Source organism: Balaenoptera musculus, chromosome 10, assembly GCF_009873245.2.
Source record: "Balaenoptera musculus isolate JJ_BM4_2016_0621 chromosome 10, mBalMus1.pri.v3, whole genome shotgun sequence".
Lineage (NCBI taxonomy): Eukaryota > Metazoa > Chordata > Mammalia > Artiodactyla > Balaenopteridae > Balaenoptera > Balaenoptera musculus.
Window position 1 is genome coordinate 15,192,380 of NC_045794.1, and position 20,132 is coordinate 15,212,511.

The 20,132-nt window shown below is 37.3% G+C and overlaps 1 protein-coding gene across 2 annotated transcripts in view; it reads left to right on the plus strand.

The window, feature by feature from the left end:
• Nucleotides 1-20,132, plus strand: part of PIK3C2G (phosphatidylinositol-4-phosphate 3-kinase catalytic subunit type 2 gamma) — a 354,208-nt gene that overhangs the window by 229,495 nt on the left and 104,581 nt on the right. The window contains exons 24-26 of one of the 2 annotated variants that reach the window (XM_036866810.1): nt 9,051-9,207; nt 14,659-14,738; nt 15,818-15,919. In XM_036866810.1, coding sequence (XP_036722705.1) covers nt 9,051-9,207; nt 14,659-14,738; nt 15,818-15,845 — 265 coding nt within the window. In that variant the 3' untranslated portion in view covers nt 15,846-15,919. Of the gene's footprint in view, nt 1-9,050; nt 9,208-14,658; nt 14,739-15,817; nt 15,928-20,132 lie in introns of those variants that run through there. The other variant, XM_036866811.1, reaches the window with a different exon arrangement.

Genomic DNA, 20,132 nt, shown 5'->3' on the forward strand with positions numbered 1-20,132 from the left:
TATTTATAAAAGAGGCTAGACCAGGGATAAAACATGTTTTACACTTAAGAGATTATTGGTGAGGGTCTCCTTAGTTAATAATTGCTGAGAGCTTGGCGCTCTCACAGGGTGTTAAATGTTCTTTTTGTAATAGTACATGCACCCTTATGTTCTTATTATATTGCACATATGAGGTTTCTTGTGTTGTCTAATTATACAAGGTTCTATCCTATCCAATGGAGATTCCAAATCTGCCTTCTCAAATAACTCATGGATATGAGACAAGAGACTTGTGTTCTTTCTGTTGGACAGCAAAATGTGCTCTCTGAAATGTAGGTCATTTGTGATATCAGGAAAAGTGTAGGCTTAAACATTGCCCAATGTACTCTGTAGTCATTTATTTGTATGCTAATATCACCATTCACTATGATGGGAGTCTGCAGCTTTTAGGAATCTTTAAAACAATATATTTTAATGTTACTATGATATTTCCTGGGGACAAAACATTTTTAATTCATGAAATTAATAATAATTTCAATAATAAACATAAAATGCGCCTCATTACTGAGTCCCACATTTCAGTTCAGGGTACAAATACATATTCAGCCCTCGAGCCTTTCAATGTCCATTTGTATGTGTCCATTTACAGGCTTTATCCATTGCTCAAGTAAATATTAGATGAACTATCCTATAAAAGGAAGAAATAAGTATGTTCACAGAGCACAGAAGACAGATTCTATCATCATGAATCCTTGCTTGAGTTCTCTGTCTTTCCAGTCCTCTCTCCATATCCCCTGCCTACATCACCACTACTGAAACACATAGCTTTTCTCAGATTGTGGTGAAATGTCACTGGGAGTGGCAGAAAGCAGTGCTTCTTAGGGTGGTGCTGTGTCGTCCAGTATATGGGATCAGATTCTAAAAGGAAAAGTCAAAATTACCCTTTAAAGCCTTATCAATACTTGATGTGCATTAGCTTAATTAATCCTCACAGGAACTCTTTGCGGTAGCTACTGTTATTTTCTCTAATTTACGAATCACAAACTAAGATACAAGTCTTCATTGCTATAGTCCACCTTGGGCAGGTGCCATGTGGGAATCTGGTAATTCCATTTCTCAGTAATTCCAACACACTCTTTCCTCTTCAGCATTGGGAAAGATGGCTGTTTCTTTAGTTAGTACCAGATGACATAGTTATCCGCATTTATGGCCATGATATATATTAAATTCATGTCTTTAACAACTATAATCAAATGTGTTGCAAGATGTTTGCATGATGGGAGGCATTCAGACATTAAAACCAGGTGTTACAATAGCAGGGCCACTCTCCCACCTATGGGCAATATGCTCTTTTATGACTGAAAAATCAGGCACAATTGCTCACTCTCTTTTAATTTTTTTCTTACATTAAAAAAAAAATACATCTAATAGGAATCATTAATCTAATAGAAGTTAAATGCTCATGGGATGTGACTCCAGTTTTCCGAGCTCGCCAGGGACTGTTTTGTTGAACTCGGTATGGCCAAAGACCACCCTGAACTGCTGGGATGAAGCCCAGTGGTACTATTTAGACTGCATAATTCACATATAAGGAAGTTGCTTCTGTGAATAATTATGTCCTCAAATAGCTTATGTGCTCGATACTTTAAAATCAAACATCATTCATTTTTCAAGTATGTACATATTTGTTTAAGGAATAGTTCAATAAATGAAAGAATGCTCATTTTAAGGATACAGCACCTCTGCTATTTCAGAGCGCATCCATTACAGTTAGCATGCTTGGTCCATTACCTTAATAATGTATTTCAGAATAGGGCAGTCTCCACTGTGAGGGCTAGTGACACTGAGCAGCCTAGCACTGCAAGAAAGCATTGACACAACAGGGCAGATGTTGTCCTCAGTTTCAAATGGGCCATCCTCATGGCCCAGCAATCCCACAATACTTATCCTCACAGGATAAACCTCAGATCTCTCCAACCCATTATTTACTACTACTTATTTTAGACAGACAACCACACCTCCTACTTTTTTGGGGAAAAATAAAAAGAAACAGAACAGAGCCTGCTTTTGTACTCAGTACAAAACTCACAAACTTATATCTGCATATAAACTTCTTTCTTGTGATAATAGAAGATTAGTTTTTCATTTCTAAAGCCAATACCTCCATCTGTGCTTTGGAACCATTTCCCTCCCATCTTCTTACATACATTGTGCTATCAATAATTCATTTTTCCTTGCATTCCTCTCCCATTTATTTATTTATTTATTAGCCATGCTGTGTGGCTTGTGGGAATCTTAGTTCTCCGACCAGGGATTGAACCTGTGCCACAGCAGTGAAAGCTCCAAGTCCTAACCACTGGACCACCAGGGAATTCCCTCCTCTCTCTTTTAAATAATCCTGTTAAATATGCTTATCACTCCAAAGTTTAGCCTTGCCTCAAAAAAATAGTTTCTATGCCATTTTTCTCACCTTCCCAAATTTCCTGAAGGAGGTTCTAAACTCCTGGTCTCCTTTTCTTACCTCCTATTCCATAACCACTTCAATCTGGCTTTATTCTTCATTACTTGATAAAATCAACGATGACCATAATGCTAAACCCAACAATATTTATTCCTCATTTTACCTAATTTAGCAGCAGATTTCAACAGTGTTGACTATTTCTTCTTCATAATACCCTCTTTGCTTGCCTTCTATGATGCATCATCACCCTCTAGTTTTTCTCCCCTACTCAGTATCCAATGCAGGATGATTCCCTTCTACCAAGCCACTAGATGTCAGATTCCTGAAGATTTATCTTAGTCCTTTTCTCTTCTCACTGTACTGTCTCCAGCAAACTGGTATCAGTTACATCCAAGGCTCCTATCAATATTTATATCCATATGTCTTGTACAAATTTTAATTAAACATTTTATTTTGAGATAATTGTAGATTCACATGCAGTTTTAAGATGTAATACAAAGAGATCCCATGTGCCCTTTACCAGTTCCCCCCAATGGTAACATCTTATAAAATTACAGTACAATATCATGACCAGCTTATTAATATTGATACCATCCAAATACAGAACAGCTCCATCACCCCCAGGATGCTTCATGTTACCCCACTTCCCTCTCACCCCCCGATCCCCCTCTATCCTTAACCCCTGGCAACTACTAATTTGTTCTCCATTTCAATAATTTTGTCATTTCATATATTCATTAATGCAAACACATATTTAATTGTCCTAAAATGAAATTATATACCATTTAGAAAGGAATAAATGCATAGCCTTTGGGATTAAAAAAAAAAGAAGAAGACTTCTTAAAAGAAAAAATTTTTGATCCTGATCCCTTAGTATTACAACATCAGGTGAGAGAGAGAGAGAAACAGAAAAGATGTCCAGAAGTGGGAAACTATACAGGTAAAAGGTACAGAAGCATGAATAGTTAGGACTTAGGCAGGTAATAGTAAAACCACTTATCTGGAAAAGAAAAAAAAAAAAAGGTAGGATAGTCACAACAAGAAATTTCTGGTTTATTTGCACAGCTATAAATGAGAGATTTTCAACATTTTATTCAGAATGCAGCACAGTATAGATTCTAAGAGATCAAATCATTTCCAATCTTCCCGCTTGCCACAGCCAATTTATATCTCAGGTTTATAAGTCCTGCTTAAACTTCAGACATATGCTCCAGTACACTAATTCTGCAACCTAGGATTAGGTTCACATTTGAGTAGATTGATAAATCACGTACCAGCTACAGCTCTTACAGCCTGTAGGGATGGGATAGGATTCTGTTTCACACGTGAGGCTTCTTTCCATTTCTAGAAAAATTTTAGTCTAATTCTGAGTTATTTTTTAAAATTGCTCAGAAGTGAGCCATGCAAATCATATAGAAAAGATGCAGCATTTTAAACTATGATAATAATTTAAACACAGCTAAACTTGGGTTATTCAGTATTATTATTAGTTTATATTTTCTCTAACGGATATGTTTCCTTTGTGTATTTGACTCTCTGCTATAATGTTTCTTCATCTGATTTATAATGGTGGTTACCATGGAAGAAGGAAATGTGTTATCACATGAACTTAAGCATAACTACAAAAACTTTCCAAGAGAAATCGCTTTGGCCAAACATACATTTCTCTATTGAAAAGAAAAGCGTATCTATCACGTTAGAAAAGAAAATTTCAGGAAGTTGTAAAATTTAGTGCTCTTTCAAAATTATTTCAAAAGTTTCATTCAATATAGCAAATATACAACAGTATAGAGAGTAGGAAAAAAGAGATGGAAAACTTTTATATACAAAATTAAGATTTTATTCTGATTATGGAAGTCTAGGATATTGCTAAAACTCACTAAAATGTTAGCAGTAGTGATGACTCTGTGGGAGAGTGATATGTAAAAAATGCTACCAAATTCAGAGGTCCACTTAAGGGCTTATGCAACCAAAGAGGTTACATGGAAGAGCTGGGAGTAAATTAAACCTTGAAGGAGAGATGGGATTCTACAGATGGCATTTTTGAAGAGAAAGGGAGATTTAGCTTCGACTAGGTTCAGCTCTAGAACATTTTTATTAGTTTGGGGACTAATTAGAGTATTTAAAATTTATTGAGTGTTTACTATGTGCCAGGCTATGTTCTAAGTACTTTTACATGCTTTAACTCATTTAATCCTCTCAGCAATCCCAGTAGTCAAGTGCTCTTATCCCCATTTTACAGAGGAAGAGATTGAGGCACACAGAGGATAAGTAACTTGCTGAGGGTTGCAGAACTACTAAGTGGTAGAACATGGTTTGAAGCCTGGCTGGCAGGCCTGCAGTCTGTGCCCTCTGCATAGAACCTCATAGAGCCATTCACAAGTGTGTAGTCCTCTCTGTGTCAGGCCTTTGTGTATATGTTCTTAGTTAATCCTCACAGCAATTCTAAGAGCTAGGTATTGCTTGTCCCTTTCAGAGATGAGGAAACTGAGATACAGCAGGTCCAGGATTAGAACCCATGCTATATCTCATGTTTTCAACATCTGTGCTCCCAGCTTGGCCAAAGTAAAGGGCTGTAAAGTAAATTCATAGCATACAGGCTAGATAAGTCAATGTAGGCCAAATATAAAAGGATTTTGAGCAAAAATTTTTAAATTTGGACTTGATTCTTAAGAAATTCCTCAGTGTCTAGGTGCTCAATAAATTTTCTTGAACGAATGAATGAATGAATATAAAGCTAAGTGGGGAAATTATTACATCAGCTTCTCCTCCAGACATTTAGTGGTAGCATGGATCACACAATAAAATTTAAAAACCACAGCCAGACAGAGGTAGCTTACTTATTTTCATTAAAATACTTTGCCTGCAATTAGATTCCACTGCCCCAGATCAGCTACAAAATACCTGAGTTGTGGCTTTCTGATTTGAATGTACACACTTCTGAAAGGTCTGGTTAACTAAGTTCAATTAGTGAGATTTCCAGCTCCACTGAAACAGGAGGGAAGGGGGCAGGGCACAACCTTTGAAAGAATGACATAGCCCAAGGACATGACATAAACTGATTAGAACCAAACGTGTCCAAGATGGCAGAGAAGTAGATTTCTACTAGACCTTGAAGCTCAGTCTACACTCATTGTAACACATCAGCAAGCTAAATGACACACCCACAGGCGCCATGACAGTTCCAAGGCCAACCATAAGGATCAAAAAGTGGGCGGTGGCCCAATTCCTGGAAATCCCCGCCCATTCCCGAAATAGCTGGAATTCTCCTCCCACTCATTAGCCTATGAAATTACCCACCCCTATAAAAACTAACAACCCCATACCCTGGTGCCGCTCTCACCTTCTGAGATGGCCCACGCTCTGTCTGTGGAGTGTGTTTCTCTCTAAATAAATCCACTTCTTAACGTATCACTTGTCTCTCACTGAATTCTTTCTGCAATGAGACATCAAGAACCTGAGCTTCCTTAAGTCCTGAAACCAGGTGTGTGATCTCAGTTGGAAGACCCTGGGTTTTGGCCAGGTTTGAGTCCCGGTCACATGGGTTCAAGTCCCAATCAGGATTTTGGCCAGGTTCAAATTCCGGCCTCGGAGGTTCAAGTCCCAATCTGGGTTTAGGCTGGGTTCAAGTCCCACCAAGTGGGTTCAAGACCCAATCTGAGGTGCAGTTTCACTACTATGTTTTTATTAAAATAGCTAAGCATAGCAACAATAAAGAACACAATTATCCTGGCAGTTCCCTGGTGGTCTAAGTTAGGACTCCAGGCTGTCACTGCCGAGGCTCAGGTTCAATCCCTGGTCAGGGAACTGAGATCCTGCAAGCCCCACAGCATGGCCAAAAACCAAACAAACAAACAATTACATACATATGTATATGTATACATATATACGTAAAATTAACCAAAAAATTTAAGAGGCTTCCTCAATAATCCTTGACTTTTCTCAGTTACTGCTTGAACTGAACTTAGTTATATCTAGGCTGCTAGGCTCAAATTTTAAAATGTCTTCAATTCATTCAAAAATCTTTATGTTTTAAACAACATTTTACTCAAAACTGTATTCGCATTTCAAATGCTTCTAGATCAGGGGTCCCCAACCCCCAGGCCACAGACCGGTACCAGTCCGTGGCCTGTTAGGAACCAGGCCACACAGCAGGAGGTGAGCGGCGGGTGAGTGAGCGAAGCTTCATCTGTATTTACAGCCGCTCCCCATCACTCGCATTACCGCCTGAGCTCCACCTCCTGTCAGATCAGCGGCGGCATTAGATTCTCATAGGAGGGCGAACCCTACTGTGAACTGTGCATGCAAGGGATCTAGGTTGTGTGCTTCTTATGAGAATTAATGCCTGATGATCTGAGGTGGAGCTGAGGCAGTGATGCTAGTGCTGGGGAGCGGCTGCAAATACAGATTATCATTAGCAGAGAGGTTTGCCTGCACAGAGACCATAATCAATCAGTTGCTTGCAGACTCATATCAAAGCACTATCAGTGAGTGGCAAGTGAAAGCAAGCTCAGGGCTCCCACTGATTCTGCATTATGGTGAGTTGTATAATTATTTATTATATGTTACAATGTAATAATAATAGAAATAAAGTGCATAGTAAGTGTAACACACTTGAATCATCCCAAAACCATCCCCTCCCACCACCACCACCCCTGGTCCGTGGAAAAATTCTCTTCCATGAAACTTGTCCCTGGTGCCAAAAAGGTTGGGGACTGCTGTTCTAGATGACCTTTGGCCAAATCAGTATTGAAACTCTGTCTCATCCTTGCTCTTATTCAGTGAGGGAGACCTCATCACAGAGCGGGTGAGCAGCCCTCTCTCTGCTCTCTCTGTTAGAAGCACTAACACTTCATCTCAGGTCTCTTCGTGTTTCAAATAACATGAGAAAAAACTGACAAATAAAGGGAAAACAGGATCTTCTGGTCCTTCTTTCTGGTCCTTTGTTTTTCTGTTTTTCCAGAAATGAAATATAGTTACCTCTTTTTTCCCTTACTAAGCATATCACAGTGAGTTGGTAACATCTGTTTTTTTCAGATTACCTTCTGAAAGAACTTGTCATTACATATCTTAGCTTTTCTTTTTTTTTTTGAACTATAACTGGCTTACAGCGTCATAATTAGTTTCAGCTGTAGAACATAGTGATTCAATATTTTATACATTACAAAATGGTCACCATGATAAGTCTAGTTACCATCTGTCACCATACAGAATTATTACAATATTTTTGACTATATTCTCTATGCTATACATTACATCCCTGTGAGTTATTTATTTTATAACAGGAAGTTTGTAACTCTTAATTTCCCTCACCTATTTCACTAATCCCCCCACCTCCCTCCCCTCTGGCAACCACCACTTTGTTCTCTGATTCTCAGTCTGTTTCTGTTTTGCTATGTTTGTTTGTTTTGTTTTTTAAATTCTACATGTGAGTGAAACCATGTGGTATGTATGTCTCTCTCTGTCTGACTCATTTCATTTAGTGTAATATCCTCTAGGTCCATCCATGTTGTTGCAAATGGCAAGATTTCATTATTTTTTATGGTTGAATAATATTCCATTATATATACACCACATCTTCTTTATCCATTCATCTATCGATAGACACTTAGGTTGCTTCCATATCTTGGCTATTGTAAATAATGCTCCCCAATTTGTTGAGCATTTGTACAACCATTACCTTGAACTCTTTATGGGATAGATTGCTTATCTCCACTTCCTAAGTTCTTCTGGGGTTTTGTTCCTTCTTTGGAACATATTTCTTTGTCTCCTCATTTTGCCTAATTCTCCGTGTTTATTTCTAAGTATTAGGTAAGTCAGTTATGTTTCCTGACCTTGGAGAAATGGCCTTATGTAGCAGATGTCCTCTGGGGCCCAGCAGCACACTACCCTCTGGTCGGCAGAGCTGTATGCTCTAGGGGTGCCCTTTATGTGGGCTGAGTGGGCCCTTCTTTTGTGATGAGGCAGACTACTGTGGGTGCACAGGTAGGAAGGGCTGGCCCCCCATCTGGTTGGCTGCCCAGCTCTGGCTCAAGAGGAGGCTGCCAACCCACTGGTGGGCAGGACAGGATCCCAGTGGTGGCTGGCTGTGGGGCCCAAAAGGGGGATCCCGGGACTGATGTTGGCCCACTATATCTTAGCTTTTGCCTGAAACTTTTTACCTAAAGGGTCAGCATACCATCTAAGGGAAAAAGAAAGGTTTAAAAAAAAAAAAAAAGCACCATGAGGTTAAATACATGATCTGTTCTATCATTTCAAAATTTAGCAATAAATATACTTTCTGTAAAATCACCTTAATTATTAATTGGGCCTTACATTAATTTTAATGAATAATATTCACATCAACTATAACTTGGAATTAACTATTTGAGCCAATATAGGTCAACTTTGTAAAATAACTTACCCTTCCTTCTCTGTTGCAGTTCATCTACATTATTCAAAGTCTACAGTTAGCAAGTTTCTCCAGCTGTCCTACAGTGAAGGAGGTTCATGCATTAGAGAGAAAATAACAAAAAATTTCAAATGGAAATAAGTTGTTGTCACTGCCTAATTTAACCCTTCAAACCATTTCTCTTCCTGCTTATGGTTGGTGTTGTTTTCTGGTTTATAGGGACAGAGCCCCTTTTATTTTTACTTCAGAGATGGAGTACTTTATTACAGAGGGTGGGAAAAACCCACAGCATTTCCAAGATTTTGTGGAGCTTTGCTGCCGAGCTTATAACATTGTCAGAAGACACAGCCGCCTGCTCTTGAACCTGCTAGAAATGGTAAGTCCCTTGGGGAAATAACAGAAATAATAAGCTTCCTTTATGGCTCTCTTTCAGTAGTCTATCTTTGGTAATGGCTTGGAGTTCCCCAAAGAGCTATTCAAAACAGAATGGAATGAACAAACTAAAAGTACCATTGTACAGCTTATAAATACATTTCTTAATAATTCATAACATTTGTTCACAGTTATTGTCTCAAACCTTTCTCTTCACAATAATATTGATGTATTCAGGGGGTATCTCAGTATATTTTGATTAAAGGTCAAGGATAGTAATTTAGAATATTATACCAATTGCACTGTGCTTTAGAATTTTTTCAAAAGTATTTTTAAAATACTATCTCATTTTCAATTATGGCAACCCCATGATGTAGAACAAGCAAGGATTTTTCCTGGTTTCCCTCCCAATCTCTGCCTTTGATCACTTGCTTATTTTCCAGATTAAGAAACTGAGATCCAAAAATGTAAGGTGACTTCCTAGCAACTTGACTCGAGGGTAGTACATTTACTACATTGAGTCTACTGAGTCATGGTCCTGGGTGCTCTCTGTTGACCAACAGGGGAACTTTTAATGTTTCATTCCACTGTCCAATGGACAGACCAGATAGTCAGGGTGAGAGGAGAAGGATCTGATAGACATATCTACTGGGAGAAAAATGTGGTGGTTCCTTTGGGTACATACATACACTAGTAATTGCAGCAAACTGTAGGAGAGAAATACATCTTTTGTAAATCAGCATGGTGTTTGGAGTCAATACAATCATCAAAAATAACTGGTTTAGAGCCTTCAAATGACAATTCTACTAGATGCTGTTAAGGGCACAGACTTGGTGCAGGGCCTTCCTGGGTTTGAATTCTAGCTTGGCATTTTACTGGCTACATTCCTCAGGTATGTTACTTAACTCCAGTAGGACTCATGTTTCTTCATCTATTAAATGAAGGTAATAACATCTGCCTTGTAGGACTGATAAATGACCTAATAGTGAATACTTTGCATGAGCATTATGCTAAATGCTTTATGTGTATTAATTGATTTACATTTCATAATAACCCTATTAGATAATTAATATAAACACTTAGCACAGTACCTGTCACATAGTAGAATCCAATTAATTTATTATACTAGATCCTTGTTAACCTATAAGAGCACTGACCATACAGTATCCCTGAATCACTTGGTTATTTAAATTTAAGTTAATTGACATTGAATAAAATTTAAAATTCAGCTTCTAAGTCTCACTAGCCACATTTCAAGTGCTCAATAGCCACATCTGGCTCATGGTACCATATTGGACAGCACAGATATAAAACATTTCCATCATAGCAGAAAAGTTCTACTGGGTAGTGCTAAATAAATGTTGACCTTGTTGCAGTGAAGATTTGATTTTGATCCTTGTTTCATTTTTCAAACAACATACACACCTTACTTCTTTCCTCTCTGTCTTGAAAAATATGGATTTCTAAATATACTATATACATGTAGTCCTTCATTTAGAAAGACACTTTGGTCACTTCTCATATAAACTGGATATATAAGGTCCTGCGCATCTCCAGAGTCTTCAAATTGGCTTTCCAGTAACAGCCAATGATTCATATTGGTAGAATTTCATTCTGTCTCCCAATTCTATTAGGTCATATTGCAATTATGAGATGGTTTATAGTTCATAATCTGCATTCATACCAAGGGTAAAACCCTACAAAGACTGAGTCCATGACCTTGACTCCATTTCATAATAAATATCCAGGTAGTTATCAACTCTAATATTCTTTTGGGCTCTAGCAGGGTCTAACTCATGAATCCATGAGCTCTTGAGTACTTAATATGTGCCAGAAGCTGTGGAGGATACATTAACATATGAGACCCAGTCGGTCTTAAAATTTTTAATTTAATAAGGAAGATAAAATTCATGTACACAGGCAAATGAGGTATCCAGCATTTCTAAATGTCTAAAATGCTATAAATAACTGCATACTAGGAGTAAGTACCATATTCTAACAACAACTTCAACCAGTGACAGACATTTCAAAAATAAACTCGAAGCAGAAAAGCACAAATATCGTTTCATACTCTTTCTCAGGTGACAGTAAAATTATGCTGAATGACAAGTAAGGATGTTAAAATAATGTGAAAGGACAGCTTTTTGGGGGGAAAAAATGATTCTAAAAGCTATTGGTGGGCTTTTTTCTTTTGTTTAATAAATGTTTCTACCTACCTAAAAAGAAAACTTTTAGCATGTGAGTCATAATATATTAAATAGTCATTAAAGAGTTTGTATGATGTTATTTCATTTAAAAGAGGTAGATATATGGTATTTTAATCAAGTATTGAATAATTTCTCATGAAGTAATATTAAAATCAGATGTTGAAGGCTTCTGGTATATAGTGTTTGCAAAAAATTTCCCTATGTTTTAATTATTCAAGCATGACTTTTAGGCTAATGAAGAAATTTTGGCAGTGAAGCGCACTAATTCAGATTAATCTTATAATCTTAGATTTAAACTTTTACAGAAATTGAGGCAGAGCTAAGCAGCAATGTAGACCAATTAGACCAGTGAATAAAGATATGTAAAACAGCAGTGTGTTATTATCTCTCTTTCTGGTTATTTACCTCTTGATTCTCTTCTCTTCACATTTTTTTCCTATGGGATTCTGTAGATAACCAAAGCATCAGTAAAGGTTTCAAGACCACACCTTCTCTGGTAGAGCTTCTTATAAAATAAAAACCAAATTTAAATTTACAAAAGATTATTTTCTACCTATGTGGGAAATCTATATTTCCCTCAATTCTCTCTCAAACTAACTCTTTTTGTGTTAACTTACTTAAAAAGAAGTTAATCTACTGTGCCATAACCTAGTTACAACTTGAGAAATACTTGATATGGGTCATAAATTCTACCTTCCATGAATGGTCACTAACAAAGGATTATGAGCCACAAGTGTTTGGTGAGTCTGCTATGGAGTTAATTGTTCATCCTTGGTTGAGAGCAGCATGTTTCCACATATTCACAGTCCTTTTTGTTTACTCCTGGGAAAATCTGGGGAAAATAATCCATGAAATTCCCATCTTGCTTAAAAGCAAAACATCTGTAGAGACTGAAGAATGTTGCTAGCTGAATTCACTAACTTAAAAGCCTGTATTTCGTCAGCTTTTCTCTTATTAAAAAAATCAATAGCAATTATTATGGAAGTCTCCCAAAGAACATAGGGACCATTCACCCAGTTTAAAATGTTTATCACACCCATTTTTATATCAGATATTTCCAAGCACAAATCTTTCTAACTTCTCTACGTGGTGGTAAAGAGTGTCTGCTTCCCTAAGCATAACTATCAAAATAGATTTGGATTTAGTAGGGAAAGAGCAAAAGTAAAAAAAAAATTAATATTCCTATCCTTTAAAAAAGAACTTATCTGTTTATTATCTGTACTAGCCACGCTTTTTCTTTCTTACTGCCCCAATTAAAGTTATAACCCATGTAATCTAAGCCAGGGAGGCACTTGAACCACATCTCTGTGGGTCAGTGAACAGACCTGACTAAGTGGACCCAGGTATGAGGCCATCCATACTCTGATGTGCAGAGTCACATCACTCAAAGCCTCCTCTCTAAGGAATGAAGGACATCAACAAGGACAAAGTTAGCATTTGTTACCTTTAATCAGCCACATGAAAGGGAGAGAACTTGGGTTTGAAGCCATATGCACTTGGCACCTGGTGTGTAGTGTGTGTGTGTGTGTGTGTGTGTGTGTGTGTGTGTGTAGGAAGGGATAAGTATAGGGTCTACTTCCCAAGGAAATGTTTGACAGAGTCCTAAATGAGCAGGTGTGAATTCAGAATATCCAGAGAAACTAGAAAGCAATTCATATCTAGGGAAGAAGCTTGTTCGTAGTAAATGGACAGTCATAGTGTGATAACGGGGGAAACTACCACAATAAATACACACATGTCTCTAGAACTCTAAGTACAGAACTGATAAGATAAAACCTAATCTAGACTCTAGTTGCTGTTGGCAATGTATCTCCCTATGGTTGATTTTAAGTTTATTAGTTGGGGTTGAACTTGCTATCTATAGGTTTTAAATGCCTGACAGATATATTTTCATTCATTCACTCATGCATTCATTATTTCACAGACATTCATTAAGTTCTAACTACTTACAAAGCACCACGTTAACAATATAGACAATTCAACATGGAATAAAAACCTAATTTATGTTCTCAAAGAACTTAAAATCTAACTTGACAAACATACACATGACAAAACATAGTTAAAGCTAGGCAGAAATAAATACTATGAAAGGCATGTAACCAAAATAGGATTACTGTACAAAGAAAGCAAGTTATAAAATCTTATCAAGAGGATCTGTGGTGCTTTCAAGGAGGAAGACGTATTTGAGATGAGCCTTCAAAAAGAATTTCAATAGACAAGGAAGGAGAGGAAAGGGATCCTGGCTGAAAGAAAAGTATAAGTGTCTGTGGAGGCTTAAAGAGCATGGGCGTGACATGTGTGGGAAATGGGGGGAATCAAGTGCACCCAGTCTGTGGCACAGATGGAGACCTATGTAGACAGTGAGGTTGAAGTGATAGATCGCAGGTAGATTAAGAAAGGCATTTAGAACAGAATGAACATTTTGGACTTTTATGTATAGTCACCTGAGAACCTAGAAGTTTCTTTGTTTTTGATGAAGGGAGTACCATCATCTAGCTTGGATTTTAGACAGATAACTCAGAAATTATGTAATTAGAGAGATAGCAATTGAAGAACTAGAAAAGCGCTATTCAAGTTATCTAAGCAAATGAAGATGAGGAGCTGAACTAGGACAATAATTGCAGTGGAAAAGGGAATGAATACATGAGACTGTTGAGATGGTTTTTATAGAATTAAGTGATTGACATTGGGAATCAAAAAAAAGAGAATCAAAGAAGATTTGAATTTCTTGTTATTTGGACAATGATGGCAGTGAAATATGAAACAGGAAAAAGGAGGAAGAGTTTATGGGAGAAGAAAATTTGCTCAAATTTAGATATCATGAATCTGATATCATCCATTGGAAAGACATCCATGAGGAAAGACAGCTGACAACTTCCCAGGACTACCTAATCCATTCCCATGGTTTCAATTACTATCTGCGTGCTAATGACTCCCAAATCTATATTCATGCTTTAGACCCCACCCAACCCTCCAAATATATCCAATCACCCAGTTTTCTCAATTCTACTTCCTACGTATATTTAAAATGTAATAACTTTTCTTCATTCCTAAACAGTCTACTAGTCCAGCCTCTTATTTGGCCGCACTTTCATCTATTTTTCACATATAACCATGATGATCTTTCTCGAACACAATTCATTCTTTTAATGCTCATCTTAAAACATTAAAAGAACTTTCCTTGCCATTGGGACAAAGTACAAAACCTTTCTGATTGCTAAAACATCCTGCACTACTTGCCTTTTCAGCCCCATCTCTTGTCGCTCACCCACAGGATACCCAATGTTCCAGAAAGCTATCCTGGATCTCTTCTGCGAACAAATGGAAGGTATCTTGCTCTCCTCTGTCCACCTATATATTCTATCCCCTCAGTCTGGGTGGGAAGAGTAGGAAAGGAAAACAGTTTCAAACCTATTTTTCTCACTTGAACTTCATCAAGTCAATCACAACTTCACCCATCCTCCATAGCTGTATTCTCAGTTTATCTATTATTTTTAGGATCAACAACATTGTTCTTAACTTCCCACTGCTGTAAAAGTGCCTCTGTTCCCAGAATAGGGAATAATTTATTTTAGTCTTGGGATACACTGATGATATTCTTTTTTTTCTCAGGGTTCAAATTTATCTCAGAAAGGTCTATTTTTTTTTCTAAGATGTTTGCCTATAACTAAAGAGAATATTATCCCTTCAATCTATACTGTAATTTAAGCAAAGTATTTTTCAAAGTTTGGCAGAAAAGATACCTGAGCCTTTGTACAATTTAATCTTTAATTGTTTCATTGTTTTAATAACTTTTAGTAAATTCAATCACCACTTAACTAGGGAAAATTGTGTTCTTGTAGTATGAGTCATAGAGTCATGAAAGAACATAAGATTAAAAAGCAAAGGAATGGAGCCTAAGATTAAGAACCAGAAAGATGAGTTTTATTCTCTGTCCTTACACACCATTTGACCTGGACATTTCACTTACAGGTTTTAGGGCATTAAGTTTTTCTTCTTGAAAATAGGTATTGTGATATAATTTTTGTGTTATAATTTATATGTATCTCTATACTCTATAGAGTATTATATAGAGTATCTCTATACTGTATACTCTATTCTTAGTCATTAGCATTTGATTCTCCCAGAACATGTTGGATATTTTTTTTTTGGATATTTTTATATCCACTTTAAAAATGAGAAAATAGAGGTTCAAACAGGTTAAGAGACTTTTTCAAGATCATTTAGATTTTAAATGATGTGTCCAGAAATTCTGACATTAGAGCTCTTATTATTTCTATTCTCCCACGCTGAATATGTCTCTTCAACAAGAAGACAAGATGGAGATTTGATTTACATTTATTCTGAGGTTTTTTGTTTCTGTTTTATTTATCTTGTTTTGTTTGTGTGTTTGCTTGTGTTGCTAAGATGCTACCTGCAGGATTGCCTGAGCTAAGTGGAATCCAAGACCTGAAGTATGTGTATAATAATCTTCGTCCACAAGACACAGACCTGGAAGCGACAAGTCATTTTACCAAGTAAGATTCGCAGTGAATGTGTGAGTATGCATGAATACAGACACATGTTTCACATTTGAGATGATTTTAGGGTGAACAGTCATTGGTATGAAGCTGTCATTTCTACAACAAGTTTGTGTCTTTTTGCCAAGGGATAGAAAAGGAGCAATGTGAATGTCTAGCAGAAGGCCTGAGTCAGTGTTTCTGTAGCAAGCTATTGTTTGCTAACCAGCCTCCTCATATAATACATTACTCAATAAGAGGTCATTGAAAAGAGCAAGAGCTGACATAAATAAATTGGTTGTTCTACTTGAACTATGTCCAGAAAAACAATTTGGATAAAAGAGATTTATGATGAGATATGGACTCACTAATTTCATCTCTAAGATGATACAAATATTGGAATATTTGGTGACTATCTTCTATTTTTAATATAGTTTTTATTAAGCAAGTCTGGGGCAACACTAGTGTACGTCAAGTTCAGAGTCTGGGCACAATACAGTGATGATCGGTTAGACTCAAAATTATTGTCAGAAGGGTGGTACATTTTATAATATAAGATTCTTTTGAACTTCAGTTTTTGAATGTATAGCAAAATTGCTAGCAAATTTTAGGTGCTCAATAAATGTTAGCTGTAATTATTATCCTAGTAAATATTTTAAATCGAGAAATACAGTGTCCTTTCCTATAATTTCTTGATATTGAAACTTATTTGAGTCTAATTTTTAATTTTTCTAATATTTTCAACTGGAAATTTGGAAACACAAATTATAGTTTTTAATAGATATATGCGCTGCCCTTTTGAAGAAAACAGTACTTATAGTTCCCACACAGGTATTACTTTTCTCTCCTTTTTCCAGAATGTATAGTGCAGAATCTGTCTCCATTCCAAGGGAGTCAGGGGAGTTCATGGGGATGCATGTCCTAAACACTTGGAGAATTTCACTTTGGCAAGGAATCTCTGTTTCATGAACTTGAATGTATAGGCTGCTCTTGTGGTTGAGTAGAAGCAATATGACAGAATCACAGAATATTAGAGCAGGAAGAGCCCTTATAGTTAATTTATTCTGACAATAAATATGCAAACTAGAAAACCGAGATCCAAAGAATTAAGAGGCTTGCCCACGATTAAAAGAAGTAGCAAGAAATAGAGCTAGGACTAGGGCCCAAAGCTAAGACTTTGATCGCGTGCTCTAGGGTTTTTTCAACATTTACCGTTGGAAAGTATATATGATTAAGGAACTCCAGACAGAGCCCCTGCCAAAAATATTCTTTCCTGCTATCTGGTTTGTTTCTGAAATTCTACCATTAGAAATTCTTTCGGTGAGTCTGGTAGGTTTTTTGAGTCTTGAAAATGCCCTTTAATAGTAAAGTTACCTCTGAAAGAAGCTTTTGTTTATATACACTTAGAAAACTACAAATATTAGTTGACATCTGTCTGTGGCCAAAGACACTAGCTTGAAGACTGGCAGAGCTGTTTCAGATCCTTGGTTTCAAGGATGAGGGACTCTCAAGTTGCCTCAACTAATGGAGACAAGGGACTTGTATGAGAAATCCCAAGGAAGGGCTGACAGCCTGCCTCAGGAAAAGCAGAAGGACATCTGTCACAGAGCCTGGAAAGTCCTTCGGAGTTCAGGAGAGCTCTGGGGATCTCATGAGTAGGAATCAGCCTTTCAGTCTAGCTGCCATCCCTTGTCCCATTAACTATACCCGAGGTGGATGGGTTAACATGGTACCAAAAATAGTCCCCTCAGGCTATCCCATCAGGGTCTGACCAAGATGCCTTTCTTTAAAGTGGGCGGCAGTAAGGCAGGCACAATTATTGACATGTCATTGAGACGGGGGGGGGGGGGGAGATAGGGGAGGAGCATAGAGAGGGCCAGGAGAGGTGGAGGTTAAAAACGTGATTGGGCTGCAACCTGTGTTTGATATGTCATTGCTTGGACAAAGCAATCATAGTGCTGCAGTTCACAAATTATCCCTCCTACAATTTAAAACAAAGGAATAAACTACATATTGAATGAAAAAAGCTCTTTCAGGCCATGGCCACAGGAAAAAGGTAAATAGGCTTTATTTGTCTGCTGGAGTCCCATCCCTCCACATCCTCCAACTTCATCTGACACACTCAGATCTGTAAGGGGCAGAATCTTAGAGATGGGTGAGCTTGCCTCTGTTGACTCATGCTTCCCTTCCTGTTTAAGAGGATGTGAACTAATACAGCAAGTAGAGCTGAAGCCCGTGTCTTCCTAGCAGTGAGCTAGACCTCATTATCCTGCCTGCATATCTCTGCCAGGCTAATTTTCTCACTTTCAGATGTTATGTAGTATGTTCTGTTAATTAAACTTCTTTCTACAACTTTATGGTAAATAACTTGTTCTCCATGGCAGACTTAAAAGGCATCTAGTCATCTAAATTAGGGCACGTCATTTCTCTTCAATAATTGTCTTTGACTTGGCATTTCTTACCTCTTACTTTTGAGGACCTTATAAATTTGATTGTCTTTATCAAGGTTCATCCACACCACCTCTATTATTCCCAGATGAATTCTTGTCAGGATAGATCACGTTGTCAATATACATTCATTCCTGCTTTGTCTATTTAACTCACATGCATAGCCTCATCAAAAACGCTCCCTAAGAATCATAAAATTACTAGAATAGAGGGGGGGTCTGATCTAGGTCTGATTCAGTCCTACCCATCCCTTGAGACTCTGGACCTCATCCACAAAATCTTCTCAGATTATTCTAGTACCAACTACTCTTTTCCTCTTTAATTCTACAGAACATGAATTATTTCATGATATGCTTCATTTATTACTGAATTACATACTGTCTAGTATATCACCTAAGTAAATATGCTTGTTGGTTATATCAGTATGTCCCAAGTAAAGCAGGGGACATATTCCCTCTTCCCCACTTCCAAAAGTCCAAAAGTATCTGAATGTGAAACAAGTTCTAGTCCCTTAAAATATATTAAAAAGTTTAATTTAACAGAAAATACAATTTAAACATGAAACATTAAGTGTATAGAAGTCATATAACAATGGCTAACATTTAATACAGTGCTTCTTATATTTCAAGCCTTACTCTAAGTACTTTTCATACAGTAACTTATTTAATCATCATAACAAGTCTATGAGGTAGTATCACTTTTATCTACATTTTTAGATTAGGAAATTGAGACCCCAGAGAAATAAAATGATTTGCCAGAGGATACAGCCTGCAGGAGACAAAGCCACAATTCGAATCCAGGAGTCATGCTCCAGAGTGTGGGGTCTTAAATTCTACCCTGTGTGCTCAAATCCACCCCTCCCATATGCAGGCTTCCGGGTATGTGCTGCTTCATAATTCAGACCACAGTTTTCTCAAGGTTCCTCAGAGCCCATGTTGGCTGCAGTTTCACCAGGGTGACCCTATAACCTTCCTTGGGCACTAATCCTCCTTCCTGAATATCCCGAGCCTTGGTGGACAGAGTCCCTTCCCAGAACTATTATCTCTGTGCTACCACCAAGTGTCCCCTGGGTGTTTGGTTCAGGATCTGCTATAACGACTGCCCTGGGAGACCCCCATGGGATAATTTGACTAATGATGCCAAGGCTGTCACCTTCTTTCTTTTTTCTGTTTTGGCCCATTACCAGGTGCCTTGAACCTCTCTATATTGTTTTCCACTTTTCTTCTCAGAGAAATCTCCCATGAGACTCACCCTACCATTAATTTCCAAGAGCCTGTCTCAGTAGTATCTTTTATCCTAAAATCTCAATTATGTACCTTTATTTTTTAGATATGATTTAATATGTTTTGAGATTTCCTTTTCAACTCTTCTCTAAGTTCCTTGGTCAGCATATGTAGATCAAATGTTGAGGATCTTTTCTATCACACATTCCATCCAGCACTTTGAAGAACCTATTATTGAGGTTCAAGAAGCCTCAGTTGAATGTGACTGTGATTCTTTACCATTTAAAAAAGTTACTTAAACTCTCTGTTATTTAGATATTTAAAATTCTAAAGAAAATTATACAATATTTCTTTTGTTAATTCTTAAACATTATGTATAGAGTGAATTTATAAAAGTAGGCTGGTGAATTAAAAATAATAAGGGAACCTTAAAAATTATGTGCACTTGTTTACTTTTCTGTGTAAATAATACTGTTATCTTAAGCTATGTTCTCTGACATTATATGGATCTCAAAACTTAAGGAAAAACTTGAAGTGTAAATGTCAGTGCAC